At 47.0% G+C, this 20,042-nt stretch overlaps 1 protein-coding gene across 2 annotated transcripts in view; it reads left to right on the top strand.

Annotated features, from left to right (window-relative positions):
• The window catches only part of C15H10orf90 (chromosome 15 C10orf90 homolog), a 252,369-nt gene that overhangs the window by 151,762 nt on the left and 80,565 nt on the right, over positions 1–20,042 (top strand). The window contains exons 1-2 of one of the 2 annotated variants that reach the window (XM_043926099.1): positions 6,231–6,366; positions 15,047–15,138. In XM_043926099.1, the coding sequence (XP_043782034.1) occupies positions 6,321–6,366; positions 15,047–15,138 (138 nt within the window). In that variant the 5' untranslated portion in view covers positions 6,231–6,320. Of the gene's footprint in view, positions 1–6,230; positions 6,367–15,046; positions 15,139–20,042 lie in introns of those variants that run through there. The other variant, XM_043926098.1, reaches the window with a different exon arrangement.

The following is a 20,042-nucleotide window of genomic DNA, read 5'->3' as shown; positions in this document are numbered from 1 at the left end:
AATAATAAGTGTTGACAAAGATGGGGAAAATGGAGTCTTACTACTTTGCTAGTGAGGATGTAAAGTGGTGAAGCCACTTTGAAAAACAGGGTGATGTTTCCCCATGAGAAAGAAAAAGTGTGTCCACATAAAGCCTTGTATACAAATGTTCATGGTAGCATTGATTATTATTACCAAAAAGTGAAAGTGAAAGTTGCTCAGTCATGTCTGACTCTTTGCAACCCCGTAGAGCATACAGTCCATGGAATTCTCCAGGCCAGAATACTGGAGTGGGTAGCCTTTCCCTTCTCCAGGGGATCTGCCCAACCCAGGGATCAAACCCAGGTCTCCCACACGGCAGGCGGATTTTTACCAGCTGAGCTATCAAGGAACCAAAGTAGAAACCATCTAAATGCTCATCAGTTAATGAACAGATACTCAATATGTGCTCCCTACAGTATGAACATGGATACAAAATGAACACCATTCAGCCATGGAAAGGAGTGAAACTCTGACACAACCTGGATGAACCTTGGATTCATGTTACTCAGTGAAATTCATTGTGGCTGTTGTTCATTTGGCAAGTCATGTCCGACTCTCACGACCCCATGGACTGCAGCATGCCAGGCTTCCCTGTCCTTCTCCATCTCCCGGAGTTTTTCCAAGTTCATGTCCATTGAATCGGTGATGTCATCTAACCATCTCATCCTGTCACCCTCTTCTCCTGCTGCCTTCCATCTTTAAGCCAGATACAAAAGCCCACATATTTATGATTTCATTTATATGAAATATCTAAAATAGTCAAACCCAGAAAACATATATTAGTGGTTTCCAGGGATGGGAAGTATGGGTATGGGGCTTCTTTGAGGGATGATGAAAATGTCCTGGAATTAGATCATGGTGATGTTTGCACAACTTTGTGAATATACAGAAACCATTGAATTTTAAGTTCTGTGGTATGTTTGTTATATTTTTTAAAGAATCAGCCACAAGGAGACAGCAGCTCAGCTCAGCTAGATGGGGTGTAGCTAGAAGACAGCCTGACTGACAGTCAGTGATCTGGAGTCCTGGCCTTGACTGAGCAAGTCTGACTTGGCCACTTCCCAGCCAGGAGCTTCTCTGACAAACCCTGCCCCACTCTGAGCCTCTGCTCCCTTTTGTAGTAAGGTGGCAGGTGAGGACAAACCTATACACATAAGGGGACAGTTTCCCTTGTTCTTGCCGAAGTTTGTGATTTGTTGCAGCAGGAGGGACTATTAGGAAAAGCAGAGTGCTTGGATCTTTCTCCCATTCAACAATAGCAACTCAAAAGTCACAGCTGGTGAGAACAGCCACCTGATTCTAACCGTCCAGCACGGGGGATGAGCTGCTGGAGAATTCTGTAGAGAGGCCGCTTTGACTTTGCAGGTAGGAAGACAGGATGATGGCAGTAGGCATAAGCATCTCTGAGCCTGGGCTTTTCCTTGGATGCTGGGTTTTCTGATCTGAGTTGGTGGCTGCATCTCTTCCTATACCCACGACATACAGTGTGGTTCTTACAATGAGAAATTTACGACTTGGAGCTTTCAGACACCACACCGATTTCATTTGTCCAGCTCGTGGCAGAACCTGTAATCACCTCTGTGGGCTCCAGACAGGCTCTGGCCAACGTAGCCAAGAGGAGGAGACGTGAGCGGCCCCACTGCCCCGCAAACAAGAACCACGTCGCTCCTCGTGACAGAGAGGAAGTCCAGGCTAACGTCTTGTGAAAATATTTCTGTGGCTTGTTTACGGAATGAACCCCGAGCGGACAGCTTCTCCTGCTCTCTCTAGAGCGTTTGGCTTTGCAGCTGGGCCAGATGCGGCTCCGGGTTCTTTCTCAGGAGGTTCCAATGACGTCCTGTTTTTCTTCTTTATGTATCAGTTGTCACCTAGCCGTGGACTAGGTACACAGTCCACCCCTGCTCATCCTGCAGCAAGCTGCCTAGGTAATGAGCCCGGTGAGCAGGGCCCCGCAGCAGCCTGGATCTCAACCAGGGGAAGCTGGCAGAGGCGCAGAACCGGTCCCTTCTGAAATCAAACCACTGCATGACGTTCAATGCCAGGCAATGATGACCCTGCTTCAGTGAGCCTGGCGCTCCTTGAAGAAGAGAGGGTGTCACGAAGCCACGTTTAAGTTTATGGAAGAAGCAAGTTCATGGTGATGCCACTCAGACACTCCGTCCCTCAAACCTCCCCAGCACCTCTCGGCCCAGCCGTCGTGGACAAGACCCCTGGCGGAACCAGATGGTGTCCCGGAGGCCACCCAGGCCCCTGCACATTCCTCATGTCACAGACGGGAGGCTAAGTCCGGAGATGCGCTGACCGGCTCAAGTCACCGCTGAATGGCAGCTGGGACCTGAGCCCTGGGTCTCAGCTGCTTGTCTGGACTCTGCCTGCTGAACCGTGCTGGGCTGGGGCAAAAGAAAGGAGGAAAAATCCTCCTCTTTCCACCTCTCCCGCTGCTCCTTCTTGCTGCCCACCCCCACGCCCTCTGCGTAGGGGAGGCTGTGTGTCCCTGAGAAGCCCAGCTGACCCCTCACCCCCTTGCCTAGGCTCTGTTCTTCTGTCACCTGGGCTGTCTTCAGCTCACAGAGTCAGAAGCAGGTAGGGGATGGTGGTGGTGATGGTGATGATGGCACTTTCTCTCCCTTTCAGGTTGGAGCCCAAGTTGAGCTTGTCTGGGTTAGGTTACAAGACAGAGACCACCTGTGTTTAACCACTTCCCAGTGTTGACGGCTTAAAGTGAGACCCACTCCGTCTCCCCCGCCCCCGCCCCCGCCCCCGCCCCCGCCCCTGCACAAGGGTAGGAAGGTAGGAAAGTGAAGTCACTCAGTCGTGTCCAACTCTTTGCAGCCCTGTGGACTGTAGCCTACCAGGCTTCTCCGTCCATGGGATTTTCCAGGCAAGAGTACTGGAGTGGGTTGCCTTTTCCTTCTCCAGGGGATCTTCCCGACCCAGGGATCAAACCCAGGCTTCCCACATTGCAGGCAGACACTTTACCATCTGAGCCACCAGGGAAGGTAGGAAGATGACTACTAAACTCATCTGTCCAAGTGACTAGCTCTTTGCCCTTCCTACCCATCACAAAAGTTCTCTAGTGTTTTCTAAGAACCACTTAGGTAATAAAACCAAGGCAGGACTGCAGAATGAAAGGCAGAAGACAGTCTGCAGCAAGACCTGAAAGCAGGGTATGGAAGCGGTCTTTGTATGGTCATGTTCACAGCAGCATTACTCACAGTGGCCTAAAGGTGTAAGCAACCCAAGGGTCCATTCAAACAAGTATGGTCCATCCATACAATGGAATATCATTCACCTTTTAAAAGGAGATTCTGACACATGAGACAACATGGATGTACTTTGAAGACATCGGGTTGGGTAAAATAAGGCAGTCACAACAGGACACTAACTGGATAATTCCACTTACATGAGGTCCCTGTGATAGTCAAATTTATGGAGAGAGAAAGTAGAATGGCAGGGGTCCCAGGCTGGGGGAGGGGCAAATGGTTATGGTTTAAAGTGGACAGAGTTCTGGTTCGGGATGATGAAGAAGTTCTCTGGATGGATGAGGGTGATGGTTGCCCAACACGGTGTAGATGGATGTGCTTACTGCCACAGAACTGGACACTTAAAAATGGCTAGGATGGTAGATTTAATGTGCTTTTGTGTGTTTTACCACAATTAAGTGGGGGAGGGGGGAAGCCCATAAGGGGAAATCCACCTTGCACTGAAAAAGGTCTCGTTATGCATCTTATTCCCTTTTCAGACTCTGTGGTCTTTAAAGATGGGGTCTCCTATGCTCAGCCCAGCACCTGAGTCAGGTCTTCAAAGACATCAGATTCCCAGTAACTGTTGACTGAACTGGGGTTGTGGCGCCATCCCACCAAGGCCGACTCCCGAGCAGAGCCTCCGGGGTTAGGAGGCTGGCGCATGCGCACAAGCATATTTGGGTGTACGGTCCCGCACACAGTGGTCTTACCCGGTCCTCCAAGGGAGACCCCACTCCCACCGCACAAGATGCTGACCCTGGAGCCAAGCCCTGACACCAAGGGGCAGAGGCCTGTTTCCTCCAGTTCCAGGCGTCTTGGAAATCAGCTCGAGCCAGAGTAGCTACAAAGTTAGTGGGCAGGTTTTTACTCATTATTAGACAAGTCTGTATTATGCTCCATCATCTTCTGGGAGAGAAGAAAATTACATAAGACTGTGACTAATAACACTTTGCATTTTTTGATGGGGGCCGTTGTTGGCAGGCAGAGTGCTGGGCTGGTGAAAACCTTTCTTTTCATGGTTCCCCGCCCTTCAGTTTGCCCTCAGAACTGAGGCACAAACAGCCTTAGAATGTGGGAGGGCCAGGTGTCACCTAGTCCTGATGTCCAGAGCCAGCATGTTCTTTCCCCTTTCTCAAGGTTCATGAAAGAGGTTATCAGATCCTACAGATTAGGCCCCATTTCTACCTTTTCTGTGTGTACAATGATCATTCATATTGCAAAGTCTCAGCTTGAGGCTTATTGGATTGGGTGATGCTTGGCAGGTTACTTACAGGAGGCACAACTTTCTCATCTGTAAAATGGGGGAAATAATTGTGCTTTCCTCCAAAGGTCATTCTGAGTGTTAAAGGAGATAACCTTTGTATCCAGTATCTGTCTTGCCTTGATCGCACAATAAATTTCAGCCTTTATGATGTAATGGTGACATTGAAATGAAAAGACCCTTGCTTCTTGGAAGGAAAGCTATGACAAACCTAGACAGTGAATTAAAAAGCAGAGACATCACTTGGCTGACAAAGGTCCATCTAGTCAGAGCTATGGTTTTTCCAGTAGTCATGTATGGATGTGAGAGTTGGACCACAGAGAAGGCGGAGCCCCGAAGAATTGATGCTTTCGAATTGTGGTGCTGGATAATACTTGAGAGGCCCTTGGACAGCAAGGAGATCAAACCAGTCAATCCTAAAGGAAATCAACCCTGAATATTCATTGGAAAGATTGGTACTGAAGCTGAAGCTCAAATACTTTGCCCACCTGGTGTGAAAAACCAATTCATTAGAAAAGACCCTGATGCTGGCAAAGATTGAAGGCAAAAGGGGAAGAGGGTGGCAGAGAATCAGATGGTTGGATGGCATCACTGACTCAATGGGCATGAGTTTGAGCAAACTCCGGGAGACAGTGAAGGACAGGGAAGCCTGGCATGCTGCAGTCCATGGAGTTGCAAAGAGTCAGACATGACTTAGTGATTGAACAACTATAACAAGTGACATTGACCTGACTCAAAATACCTTGGGGTTGTCCAGTGAATTTTACACTGTCCTGGTGTTTATGAACCAACTTACAAAGGCGCTGCCCATTTATCTAATGACCCATACTAACAGTGCCTTATCCCAGAGTATAAAACCACTCTCTGTATGAAACAGTGTACTTCATTTGAAAGGCAATGAGTTATGCAATTTATCATGTTCCCCTCTTTGGCCTTGGCTGCTGCAAACTCACCCTTAGTTTGTGGTTCTTCTGTGCCAGGGACATCTTTAGCCTAGGCTTTATGGTCCGATGAGTTCTCCAGTTCATTACTTGTGTCTTTATCAGTTTTGCTGGCTTTTATCCGTGTTGTTAATTATAGGCCACCTCAGACATGATTTGGTATAAATTATGAAACAATATTCATTATAATTTAGTGTCAAAGGTGCTTTGTTAAATTGTTGGAATTGATCATTCCTGTAATAGCTTGCATGGTACACAGACTGCCCTGTTGCCCAATTTTCTAGATAAACCACTTATCAAAAATTGGTGACACATATTACAAGTAGGGTAACAAATTAACGTTGTGATGCTATCTGAATGTATTTTAATAGTGAGGGAACATATCCATGGTAAAAAACAATGCCGCCTGGCAAGAGAACCAGCATCATCAAAACAAGGTAAAAAGTGAAAAAGTAATGAGAAGTTGAGGGGAAATGTGTATCTGAATGTGGGCAGTAGATAAAATCCTTCTTTGTCTCACATCTAACAGTGCTCTGCAGAAAACTTAATGGTTGCACAAACTTTTTTTTTAAAACTTGTCAGCAAAGCCTCAGATATAAATGTCAAAGTGATGATTGCTGTTCCTTCTCAGGAGAAATAGCCCAGGGTGGACTCCTTACCCTCTCCCCAGCTGCCGTGGAAACATTCTGGTGACTTCATCACAGGTAGAGTGTTTGGAGGTTCTTCAGCCCACCGCGGAAGGTGGGAGCCTAACTCATTCCGAGAGGAGTTACGGATGTGAACTGTGGCCAATTTTTCTTCCCTTTAGCTCAGTGCATCCTTGCCATTAACAGACATTTGAATCTAAGTAAAATGTCTTTGAAACATCAGTGGAATATGATCAAGCTGTCTGAGGAAGGTATGTTCTGATTTTCTCCCATAGATATAACAGCTATTGAAATACAAAATGATTTGTTCGTTCAGCCAACAATTGGTGAAGGTCTTCAGTTGGCAGGCACTGAGCTGGGCATGGGAGGGAAGTTGATGGTGAGGTTCCCTCTAAAGGCCTCCACCAACTTGAGGGGAAAGACCCGCGCCCAGACGATTACAGGGCAGGGTAGTGAGAACTCACAGTGCCGGCGGCCTGTTGGGGGCATCGTGCTGGGTTAGATTGTGTCTCTCCGAAGTTGTGCTCAAGCCCTAACCTGTGAATGGACTGGGTTTGGAAACGAGGTCTTTGCCGATGTAGTCAGGATGGGGTCATACTGGTTTGGAGTGAGCCTGCCTTCCAATGACTGGGGCCCTTGTAATAAGAGAGAGTTTGGAGACATAGAGACAAAGGGAGGATGGCCACATGGGGATGAAGGCAGACGAGTGATGCTACCACAAGCCGAGGAATGCCAGGGGTTGCCAGCAGCCACCGGAAGCAAGAAGCGGCAAGGAAGGATGCCCCCTGCATCGTTCAGAGGGAGCACGGCCCTGCCAACAGCTTGGCGTCAGACATCTGGCCTCCAGTCCCATGAGAGAATAAATTCTGCTGTTGTAACTGCCCCTTTGTGCTCATTTGTTGTGGAAGCTCTAGGAAAGGAACACAGGCAGCTGCACGGATGGGAAGGCATGTGTGATGGGGGCAGACCTAGGAGCCCTGCTGAGCGGAGGTGACCCTGAGCTGTGCAGAGGGCGAGGGATTAGCCCTCTGGGAGAGCTGGGCAGGAGGCAGCCAAGGCCAAGGTCACAGAGACGTGGAAGCAGCCGCATCCAGGAAGGAGAAGGGGCTCATTTTAAGGATTTCTATCTTGGACTCTATTTTTTAAAAAAATTTTTTTTGAAACTTGGAGAGATTTTATTAGTTACATTCATGGAAATAACAGATTTTTTTTAACTTCAAAATCTTTGGATTATTTATTTTTTAGAATTTATTTTATAGAAGTATGATTGATTTACAATGTTGTGATAACATCTGCTGTACACCAAAATGATTCAGTTTAACATATACATGCATTCTTTCCCATTATGATTGATCACAGGATATTGAATATAGTTCCGTGTACTATACAGCGGGACCTTGTTGTTTTCTATCCATTCTCTATATACTAGCTTGTATCTGCTAATCCCAAACTCCCGATGCATTGCTTTCCCACCCTCCCACTGGCAAACACAAGCCTGTTCTTTATGTCTGTAAGTCCATTTCTGTTTGGAAGGTGTATTCATTTGCATCATATTTTAAATTTAGGGATATCTTATGATATTTGTCTTTCTCTGCCTGCCTTACTTCACTTAGCATGATCATCCCTAAGTCCATCCATGTTGCTGCGTTATTTCTTTCTTTTTCACGGCCGAGTAATATCCCACCGTATATGTGCCACGTCTTGGTCCGTTCATCCGTCAGGGGACGTTTAGCTGCTTCCATGTCTTAGCTATTGTGACTCGTTTTGCTGTGAACATAGGGGTGCGTGTATCCTCTTGAATTAGAGTTTTGTCTCGATATGTGGCTGTATCCTGGTCTCCTTGAGCTCCCAGCACTGTCGGCACCTGGGCTCAGCTTGTTATGTGTATGTTTCCCAGGTTCTGTTCTGGGGGGAAATGCATCCATTTCATTAGAGTTCTCAAAGGAGTGTGTGACCTTCGCAAGGTCACAAACTGGCAACGTCAAGGGGATTTGGGAACCTGACGGGAGGCGAGGCTGGAAGGGTCACCCCTTGATTGTGACCTTGCTGAGACTAGGCAGCTCAGGCAAGATTAAGCTGATGGGATGAAGCAGAGCATCTTTCACGAGACAAATCAGGACTTGACTTTTAAATGGACGTTGGAGGTGGGTGTGGAGGTGGAACCCTGATTTCTGTTGTGGGTGATGGGAGGATGGTGGCCATATGCTGAGAAAATGGACCTGGGGGGTGAGGAGGAGGAAAGGAAAGGGGAGGGAGGGAGACGGAGGGGCAGGGGAGGAGGTGATGTCAGTGGCAGCAGCTCAAGAGAAGCTGGTTGATCCCCTTTTGGAAAAGCTGTGTGTGTGGTTTTTTTTTGTTTGTTTTTATTTTTTAATCTACTGACAAGTATCTTTATTTTTTTAAAAATATTTATTTATTTATTTGGCGGAGTCTGGTCTCAGTTGTGGCATTTGGGATCTTCCTCACAAAATGGGAGATAGTTCCCTGTGGCATCTGGACTCCAGCGCACAAGGGCCCAGTAACTGAAGTGTGCGAGCTGTTTCTTTGCAGCATGTAGTACCCTAGCTCCCTGCACCCCCTGCACTGGAAGGCGGATTCTTAACCACTGGCCCACCAGCAAAGTCCCCCAAAATGAGATGTGGAGACTTGGAGGTCACTGCTTCTAAGGGCTAGTGCCCATGGCTGGGCTCTGGGTCCTGCCTTGGCAGTGGTCTGAGACGCGACAGGAGGACCCAGAGGGAGGGTGCCAGGGAGAGAACGCAAAAGAAAGGAAGACACGGTCGCCAAGAGGGAGGAAGATGGTGAGGAGACCCCAGAAATCAACCATGGGGAGGTGGTCCAGAGGCAGTGGGTAGTTAACAGGGTCAAACCTCACAGAGGTGACGGCTTTAATTCAGGGCCGAGAAGTGAGTCTCTCCGAGAAACACCTACTGAAAAGATTCAGAAGCAGTCATGTTGAAGTCAAGTGAAAATTCCTCACCTCCTATCAGACTGGAAATGAGGGAAGGCATTTACAGTCTACGAGGTGGGAATGCGGACATCCCGTCTGGGTCTCTGATACACACGATAGAGATGTGAAAACAAGTGAGCTCTCTGAACCAGCGGAAGCCTGAGGTTCATCATTTACACGCGACGTTGATGGATGGATTCATTAGGCAGTGCATGATGTGGCTTGTTGGCTACTTCTGCACAGACAGCTCAAGCAGTGCTGGGCGCCCCATGGGAATTGAATGCAGCTCCTTACCCATATCCCTGGCTTGGCCCAGCATGCTGCTTGCCGTCTCCTGATGCTGGATTCCCTCTTACACAGTCCCTGAAGACACTTCCACCTTCCTCTTTTACCTCTGCTAGGGCGGCACCACCTTCTCCCGAACCAGGGTCCCCTTTTGCCTACGTTCACCCCATCCCACACCTTTCCCAGGTCCCTGGCGGGTGGGGCTCTCCTGGTGGCTTCCTGCGATGCCCGCTGTGACTTCCTCTTAGAGTCGTGGGAGGGGACAGCGTCTCACCACATTTGCTGCCCCGCCCTGGGGCCCCCATCACCCTGAGGGAGGCTCAAACTCCCAGTCAGGTGGAACTATCCCTGAAGCACGCTTTCCTCCAGAAAGGAAGTTAGATTCCCGGAGAGTCTGGTTCAAGGCCTCATGGTGTGTGCAGTTTCGTGTTGCTCTGACTCTCTTAGCCTTCAGGGAGGCCTCCGTGGCTTTGGAGGAAGAACTCAGGCTGCTAGAGGTGGAATCCTGTTCCATCTTTCCAGCCATCACGGGAGAGAAGCCCTCATCAGACTTGCCTGTGCCATGACCCCTGCCCAGGCATAGAGGACACTGTGCAGCAGACTCAGCGCATTCCTCAACCAGCAATGCCTGGGCTAAGGGCTTCCTTCACAGCTCAGTCCATAAAGAAACTGCCTGCAGCGCAGGAGACCTGGGGTCAGTTCCTGGGTCAGGAAGACCCCCTGAGAAGGGAATAGCAGCCCACTCTAGTCTTCTTGCCTGGAGAATTCCAGGCACAGAGGAGCCTGGTGGGCTACAGTCTATGGGGTCGTAAGAATTGACGCAACTGAGAGAATAAACCACTAGACTGGTTAAAAGTAGAGACTTTAGGTAAAGAAAGACCCTGATCCAAATCTGTCTCTGACACTAACCATCTGGGTAATTGAGGTCATTTTGGGCAACTTCCTTAAATTGTCAGTCTGACATTCCCCTGGGGAATGAGTTTTAGTTTGTTTCAAAATAACAGCACGCTGCCATCATCGATGGCCTCGTTCTAATTGAAGACACTGAGAAAAAGCCCCATTGCCATCCCCTCGGCGCGTTCTCCAAAAGCCTTGGGATGACTGTGAGCCAGAAGATGTCTGGCTCCGTTCTAGGGCCTCAAGTCACCGTCTGCGCAGGCGCTTGACCGTCCGGGACCCACAGTGCCCTCGGGGTGGAGCGGCGTGGAGGGAACCAGAAGGCTCCCTCAGGCCCAGGAGGTGCGCTCCGCCCGGCTCCCCTGCAGTTTCCGGATCAGTGGGTCTGCAGGTCAGGAGGCAGGGCCTGACACTGTGGATTTCTGACGTCGCCCCGTGATGCTGGGGCTGCAGGTCTGGGGACCCACACTGAGAGCCCCCGCGCTTGGCCAGCACGGTGAGATGCCAGCATGTCGAGTGTCCAAGAAGCAGAGCCTGGGGTGGGAATTGAGGGGCGCGAGGGGGAGGGTGCCCTTGAGGACAGAACCCAGAGACAGTGAGAGAGGCCCGGTGGGGAAGCTGCGGGGGGTGACGGGTGGCCCCGGGGGCAGGCTGGCCCTCGGGTTATGCTCGGGAGCAAACCGCAGCGTTGCGGGGGCAGTTGTACCCCTCTGAGTCCCCACCGGCTGTGGGCCAAGGTGGAGGAAGCCTTCTGTTGAGGACGGTTCTCAGAGAAGAGCAAAACTGTGAGCCTCTGACAGCCGCCTCCCCGCCGCCGCCGCCGGGGGCAGCCAAGCAACGGGGCGGGAACAGGGTCAGCTCTGCCTTCTAGGTACTCAGCACTCTAGTTACCTGCACTTGGACCCAGACTGCCTGACTCCGCGATGAAGCCCCGTCTGTGCGCGTCCTCCAGGTGCCCAGGGTCCGCCCTCCGCCACTGTCCCTTTCACCAGGACAGTCTCCTCTGCAGAGTGAGACTGACCTGGGGCCCACAGAGAGGCAGCTGCCCCGGGAGAGCTCTGGGACAGGCCAGCTGCAGGGCAAGGAGCAGACGGGCTGGCCCCTCCGGCCCGGGCAGTAGTACCTCCTCCAGAGACCTAGGCCGGGTGCCGTGGGTCCTGGGTTCTGCAGATATCTGTTTTGGAGACCCGGATCCCAGCTGCTGGAAAATGCCCAAACTCCTGTTGACTGTGATGGGTATAATAATGGTCCCACAAACTATGTCCACATCTTCATGCCTAAAACCTATGAATATATTACCTTTTAAGTGGCTTAGTGGGAAAGAATCCACCTACCAAGCAGGAGATGCGGGTTCAGTCCCTGGTTGGGAAGACCCCTTGGAGAAGAAAATGGCAACCCACTATAGTATTCTTAGTTGGGAAATCCCAAGGACAGAGAAGCCTGGTAGGCTTAAGCCCATGGGAACACAAAAGAGTTGGACGCAACTTAGCAACTAAAAAAAAAAAAAAAATGGCAAAAGGTGCTCTGCAGGTGAGATTAAGAACCCACCTAAGAAGAGAAGAGTGTCCTGTATTATCTGGGTGGCCCAGTCTAATCAGAAGGATGCTTATGAGAAGGAACAGGAGCATCACAGAGATGTGATAATGTAAATCAAGTTTGGAGTGATGAGGGACCATGAGCCAAGGTATGTGGTCTCTAGAAGCTGGCTGGAAGGCAAGGAAGGGCAAGGAAAATCAGAGTCTCACCTAGACCCTCCCACGTAAGTGCATCCTTGGCAACACCTTGATTTTAGCCCAGGGAGTCTCGCATTGGACTCAGATATCCAACTGCAAGATAATAAATTTATGTTGTTTAAGGCACTAAGTTTATGGCATTTGTTACAGCAGCAAGAAGATACTCATACACAGACCCTGCTTGTCTGATCTTGGCAGCCTCCCTCCTCCCTGCTAGCGATGACACTTCTCCACAGCTAATGTTTGTTTGTCGTCATTCAGTCACTCACTCGTGTCCAGCCCTTTGCAACCCCATGGACTGCAGCACACCAGGTTTCCCTGTCCTTCACCATTTCCTGGAGCTTGCTCAAACTCATGTCCATTGAGTCGGTGATGCCTTCCAACCATCTCATTCTCTGTCATCTCCTTCTCCTCCTGCCTACAATCTTTCCCAGCATCAGGGTCTTTTCTAATGAGTCAGCTCTTTGCATCTGGTGGCCAAAGTATTGGAGCTTCAACTTCAGCACCAGTCCTTCCAATGAATATTCAGGGTTGATTTCCTTTAGGATTGACTGGTTCAATCTCTCTGCAGTCCAAGGGAGTCTTCTCCAACGCCACAGTTCAAAAGCGTCAATTCTTTGGCACTCAGCCTTGTTTATGGGCCAACTCTCACATCCATACATGACCACTGGAAAAACCATAGCTTTGACTATACAGACCTTTGTTGGCAAAGTAATGTCTCTGCTTTTTATATGCTGTCTATGTTTGTCATAGCTTCCTTCCAAGGAGCAAGTGTCTTTTAATTTCATGGCTGCAGTGACCATCTGCAGTGATTATAGAGCCCAAGAAAATAAAGCCTATCACTGTTTCCATTGTTTCCCCATCTATTTGCCATGAACTGATATTCATTGCATGTTGTTATATTTTGAGCATTATGGTATTTAGGTAACTTCACCTTTTTCCAGGAACTCTGTGAAGTAAGCCCCACTATCTCCACTTCATAGCAAGGAACTAAGGGATGTGGAATCACTTGCCCAAAGTCACACACATAGTTAGAGAACCTGGGACTTTGTGGTCTGATTCCAGTGACCACTGATATCTTGGTGATAAGGACCGTCTGGGTCTGGGTGGAAGAGGAGCAACTGCCTTGGACCCGCTCATTAATGATCATAACCAGGGTTATTTACCGAGCATTAACCCCACATCCTACCCCTGGTAACATACGGAACCCGTAGTGTACGGATTGCAAGGCTGGGAAGGAGGTGTTATTACCTGCATTTTAGGGATGAAGACTCTCATCCATAATGTGGAGGGAGGGCGAGCATCTCCCCTCTGCAGGTGAGCTTGGGGCCAAGCTGGGATGCAGACCAGGCTGGTCTGGCCCCAGGCCTGTGCTGACTGCAGAGTTCTTAAACACAGACCAGAGCCAGGAAGATTTCCGTCTTCATCAGCTTTATTGTCAGTTCATCATGATGCATCGACTCTGCACAGAAATCCATGACATCTTTCAGGTCCTATATTTGTGCTTCACAGGAAGTAATCTGTGCACATCATCTTGGATGAACATCTCTGTCACTCAGTACCAGGCTCAGATGGGGACACAGCCACACATCTGGGTGGATCTGATGGGGGCTCTGTTGTCACCAAGGATGAGACGAGACTTGGATACATTTTGGACGGGTCAGTGGTGGCCCTTGAAATTGCCATATCCTGATGCTTTTGCAAATCTGCCAAACTTGAAAATGCCATAGCGTATCATTTCCCCCATAAGATGCTTTAAATTTTATCTAAATTCTTTAATAAACCCTTCTCATGAACTGATAAAGAGGCTAAATTAGAGAGCTGCTTTCTTAGATCTCTTCATTCTCGTCATCAGCACAGCAGCTGGGAAAGCATTCTTTGTAGCCTGTTGGAAAATCACCCTGCTTGGAATAAGTGCATTGTGAAAGCAACGCTGTAACCCAGGGCTGTGTTGCAGTGAAGGCTGATCACTACCCACCTTCTTGTGCTTGACTCACATTCCTGCATCGGCAGCAAGACACCAGGCAGACGTCCTGATACTGCAGGCTTGCTTTGCGAAGTGCGATTTCCTTCTCCTCAGCTTTCCATGAGGGGTGCAGGGCAGGTTGGGTGGATGAGGAAATTCCATGGAGCGATTCCATAGACTCGTCCATCGTTTCCAAGCTGGTGGATGGTGGAGCCGGGACCTGAGCACAGGTTCTACAGTTATTGGCCCCTACTGTGTGCACATGGACCTGAAGGTATTCTCAGCTGTTGCTGTGGCTGGTGTTTATGTGGAGGGTGGCCCACAGTGTCTCATTTTTTCCTCACAATGTCATCACAAAATTATCCTCGGATATTCCAAAGCAGCTTCTGTATCAATGTTTGAGTTGCTCACAGCTCCTTCCAGAGTGATTGCGTTAAGAGGTTGGGTGAAAGCTGATCTTGCAGTCAGGCTTTCTTAACCCCAGGGATGTTGAGAAATCCATAGACATGATTCTGTCTTCTGCTGGGTTTCTGTCTTCTGCTGGGTGCAAACTCGGAACACAGGTGAATGTGTGAAGGCTAAACTTGTTCACTTATTAATATTACCGAGTCTGGGAACATAAAGCAATAGTATGGAAGAAGGCATCTTGCAGCCTGATAAACTGAATAACAGTGAACTCAGAGCCTCCATGGAGTGGGTGGAGTGGATGAGGGGAACAGACAAGGTTTTTATCATGGGTCCGAGTAGCCTAGATTCACTATTGATTCATATAATACTTGTGTGTTAAGTCGCTTCAATCATTTCCAACTCTTTGTGACTCCATGGACTGTAGCCCACCAGGGTCCTCCGTCCATGGGATTATCCAGGCAAGAATACTGGAGTGGATTGTCGTGCCCTCCTCCAGAGGATTGTCCCTGACCCAGAGATCGAACCCGTGTCTCTTATGTCTCCAGCATTGTCGGGCAGATTCTTTACCACTAGTGCCCCCTGGGAAGCCCATAATACTTGAGTAGGTGACATTAAGTTTTATAGTAAAGTTATATACTCCCCTTTATCCTTTCATATACTAAAAAGTAGCAATATTATTTCCTTTTGCCTAGGATTACGGGACAGCCAGTACAGTCCCCACGATCAAATTGCCCTTAAAAACCTCCAGTCTGATGTTCCAGAGAGGAGATCTGACTTCACCGAGGTAACATATGTTTCTAACTCGTAGAGTAGTCAGCAAAATGCAGCCAACTATAAAACGTGATCACTGGCCTACTTGTGATATGTTTGCATTTTATTTTGTTTAGTCAAAAGTGGGATCAATGCAGCAGAAAATCTAACCATCATGACTAAGACTTTACATTAAAGTATGCAGTGTGTATTCATTCATCCTTTTATAATCTTGACCAATAATTTATAGATTTTCAGTATCAAAGGAGAGTATGGTGATCAAATCTCAACTTTAAACCAAAATTAATCTGCTGGAGAGGAAGGATGATGCCATATGGCATTTTGAAGGTGGAGAAGAGGTAATTTGAAATCTAACAAGCTAGCACAGGTTGTTATAACTGCAAAAAATGTCAGCGGTCTCACACAGGGAAGAAAATTAGAGGTCATATTTACAAAATGAAATGTTTCTGATGCTAGACAATAAAGAACTCTGTGTACACAGTGGTAATGTTGACAGCATATCACATGCCAGGCTCTGTCTAACTGAGTTTTTTCACCTTACCACGATCCCGGGAAGGAGAGACCACTGGCTTTTTATGTTCATGGATTCTTCATCTGTGGGTTCACCCAACTGTATATTGAAGCTATTTGGGAAAAGGATCCCAGAAAATTCTAAAGAGCAAAACTTGAACATACTGCATGCCAGTTTATATATCAATATAACATTTACACTGTATTGCAGGCTATAAATGATCTAGAGATGATTTGAAGTAAACAGGAGGATGTGCATAGGTTATATTACAAACACTCTGAAATTTTACACATGGGACTTGAGCATCCTTGGCTTCTGGTATCTGAGGAGGTGGGGTCCTGGAACCAACCCCCATTGGATTCTGAGGGACAACTGTATTGTTATTATACCTATTTTGCAGATGATAAAATGAAAGCTTCAGTAGCTCCAGTAGTTGACTTGCCCCAAATCTCACAGCTCATAAGCTGTCTGGCTCCAGAGCTTTTGTTCTGATCTTGCTCAACAGGGCTGGTATAGAGAAAGTCTCATTCCAGTGAACAGAACTTGAACTATGGACTTTCCTGCCTGAGAGAATTGTCTGATGTGTTTCAGTTTACAAGGCATCTCTTGTCTTTCACAAATGATAATTCTGCTGCCAACTTTTGTAATTATGAGAGAGAGTGAAATTATAAGAATTGATCCCTCATAGCATTAATGTAACCAAGGTAAAAAATAATTTTGCACCCTAAATACTCATCTTAGGTATTATGCTTTGATTTAACTTTGTGTTTAATAAAGTCCAACATTTCCTCAGAGATCCCAGGCTGAAATCTCACACAATGGATGAAGGCCACTCTTCTGGGTCTTGAGATTTAGTCGTCAGTATTTAAGGCCATTTCTATGTGGACCACAGAGCTCCCTATCTGAGATGTGCAGACATGTAACTATAATTAATGTGCTCCCTGAAAGCAGGAACGGGAACCCCGGGTTGCAGGGAGGGAAATGGGTTGGAGGAGCCATAGACCCCTAAGAACCATCCCTGGGAGGAGATGTCCATTGAGAGCTGGAGGATGATGTGAAGGTCAGCTGCTACTTTTTTAACAGGAAAGATACTGTCTAAAGATCTTTCCCACCTGTTTTTCACATTGAGCTGGTAAATTTCAGCATTTTTCTGGTTGATGTTAAAATTAATCAGTGTGGTCATTCACAATACAGATCTTTGGACCCATCTGGCTGGATCTCAATAATACACACACACACACACACACATTCATATACTCACACTTGGTCATTATCTATAACTGGGCTAACTCTCAGAGACCACACCTTCTAAACATCTGCTTTGCAATAATCCGGATCCTCTGCTTTGATCATGACAGTAGTGTGACTTTCAAATTTCCCTCCTAACTTTGAGCTCTTGAGGCTTGTCCCTGGATGGGGGTTATAAGGATGCTCTAAGATGATGAAACACTCCAAACGGGTGCCCTTCCTTTGTAACCGCGATAAATCTCCACCTCTCCTCCCAAGCCTCCGCAAGATTGATCGCTTTTCCTTTCAAATTCATCGAAGCCATAGAAATGATATGCAGGCACTTCTCTAGCCAAGTGATTACTTAAAAGGAATGAATTATGGAACCGAGTTTTCTTTCTAAAAAAATTTTTTTTAATTTTCTTGATAGCAAAAATAATGGCAGTTTCATATAGACACTTAGGAAAATGTAGGAATATATAACTAAGGAAATTCTTATGTATTTCTTTCCCTTAGTTTTCTCTTGCATTTTTAAGCATGCAACTGTAATGTATATCAACATTTATAGTGTTCTTGTATTATATAACATTCTATCACAGGCAACTTCCCATATCATTTAAATTCTTTGTAATCCTTAGTTTTAATTTCTACGGAATATGAGGCAGTCGTGCGTGCCATGATTGACTTACCCAATCCGCTTTGAAGAAACATTTAGATTCTTGCCAGATTTTCACCGTCATATATTACACTGCATTGAATCCTTTGGATTCTAGTGAATGCGTGGAAAGATAAGAGCTGCAGGCTGGAGAGGGAGAAAATCTCCAATTTTTCCATTTTGTCTTAAAACCATCTTTCCTTATTGTTACCTGCCAGAGGAACATTTGAAAACACTCTTACATTTAGGACTAGATGCCGCTGGGTTGGCAGATGACCTAGAGAAGATGATTTTAGATCTCCCAAGCCAGAGTGAGCACGCTTGCAGTTGATGCAAAGGTAACTACAGTGTGTGTCTGTTGGGAGGCGGCAACAGAGGCTCCACTGGCAAATAGAGTTGTAGTTTGCAGAGCAGCTATGGAAAAGGAAAGAACTGTCTCATGGAGAATAATACAGATTTCAAAGCTATAGATTGGATTTGATGCTGATCCAAATTCATTTGGAGAAAATAAATTGCTCCAGGAATAGAAGCACCCTTACTCCTGTGGTTCAGGATCTGATCTTCCTGCTCACCTGCTGTTTATCTCTCTCATCCTTCAATTTATGAAATGAAGCCCTTCTTAGTAGTATGCCTTAAGGCATAAATATAAAGTTAAAAACAATCAATAAAATGCATAAAGCTATGAAAGTCGTTATCAGCACTACAGAATCATGTTTGAAACATTTAAAAGAAATCGATGTCTTAAGGCAGCATTTATGAACGAGAGAGTGTTGTGTGGGATGGTCAGGAAAGGGATGATTTACTACCAAAAGCCTGACATAAAACCCAACTCATTTGACCTCTCTCTGACCTTGAATGTTCCACTTTACACACGAGATTATTTTCTTCCTCTCCAATCAACTCTTACATCAGTTAATTTTATATTAGATAAAAGACATCTTGTTTCAAAGCCATGTTCAGTTAACCAAGGACAGATGGAGTGACACCTTGAAACAGCTTAATTGGGGAAGATGTTTGATGTAAAAGATGTGATTACTTTTTAAGAAAGTTTGTCCTGTTTGAAAAGCGCTAGCTGGATAGGCATAGCAAGTGGCTTGTCTGTCTCTTCTCTTTCTTGGTTTCCCAGCCCGGAAGAGAGCAGGACGTGATGTGACATAGTGGAGTCTGGTATGGACTCCACTGTGCCTCCCCCACAAATTTATATGCTGAAGTCCTCACTCCTAGAACCTCAGAGGGTGTGTTTAGAGCAGGGTCTTTAAAGAGACGATTCAGGCTCAATGAGGTTGTTGGGGAGGAGGGGCCATCATCTAATATGACTGGTGTCCTTGTAGGAAAAGAGTTTAGGACATAGACACACGCAGAAGGAAGGCACTCTGAGGACACCCGGAGAAGGCTCAGAGCTGCTGGCACCTTGATCTTGAACTTCTAGCTTCCACCTGCTGCTGCTGGGTCACTCAGTCGTGTCCGACTCTTTGTGACCTCATGGACTGTAGCCCACCAGGCTTCTCCGTCCATGGGATTCTCCAGGCAAGAATACTGGAGTGGGTGGCCATGCCCTCCTCCAGGGGATCTTCCTGACCCAGGGATCAAACCTGCATCTCTTAAGTCTCCTGCATTGGCGGGTAGGAGTGCCACCTGAGAAGCCCTCTGTAACTGTGAGAAAATAAAAATTTCTGTTGTGTAAACCACACAGACTGTGGTGCTTCGTTAGAGCAGCCCTGGGAGACTGAGATTGAGTTTTAGGAGTTTAGACCTTATCTTTTGTGGTTTACTAGGTCTCAATGTAGACTAGATCTGATAGACAGAGTGCCTGATGAACTATGGACGGAGGTTCATGGCACTGTACAGGAGACAGGGATCAAGACCATCCCCATGGAAAAGAAATGCAAAAAGGCAAAATGGTTGTCTGAGGAGGCCTTACAAATAGCTGTGAAAAGAAGAGAATCGAAAAGCAAAGGAGAAAAGGAAAGATATTCCCATTTGAATGCAGAGTTCCAAAGAATAGCAAAGAAAGATAAGAAAGCCTTCCTCAGCGATCAATGCAAAGAAATAGAGGAAAACAACAGAATGGGAAAGACTAGAGATCTCTTCAAGAAAATTAGAGATACCAAGAGAACATTTCATGCAAAGATGAGTTCGATAAAGGACAGAAATGGTATGGACCTAACTGAAGCAGACGATATTAAGAAGAGGTGGCAAGAATACACAGAAGAACTGTACAAAAAAGATAATCATGACCCAGATAATCACGATGGTGTGATCGCTCACCTAGAGCCAGACATCCTGTAATGTTAAGTCAAGTGGGCCTTAGAAAGCATCACTATGGGCAAAGCTAGTGGAGGTGATGGCATTCCAGTTGAGCTATTTCAAATCCTGAAAGATGATGCTGTGAAAGTGCTGCATTCAACATGCCAGCAAATTTGGAAAACTCAGCAGTGGCCACAGGACTGGAAAAGGTCAGTTTTCATTCCAATCCCAAAGAAAGGCAATCCCAACGAGTGCTCAAACTACTGCACAATTGCAC

This window comes from Cervus elaphus, chromosome 15, assembly GCF_910594005.1.
Source record: "Cervus elaphus chromosome 15, mCerEla1.1, whole genome shotgun sequence".
In the NCBI taxonomy this organism is placed as follows: domain Eukaryota; kingdom Metazoa; phylum Chordata; class Mammalia; order Artiodactyla; family Cervidae; genus Cervus; species Cervus elaphus.
Note: the sequence above shows the minus strand (reverse complement) of the source record. Positions and strands in the feature narration are given on the sequence as shown.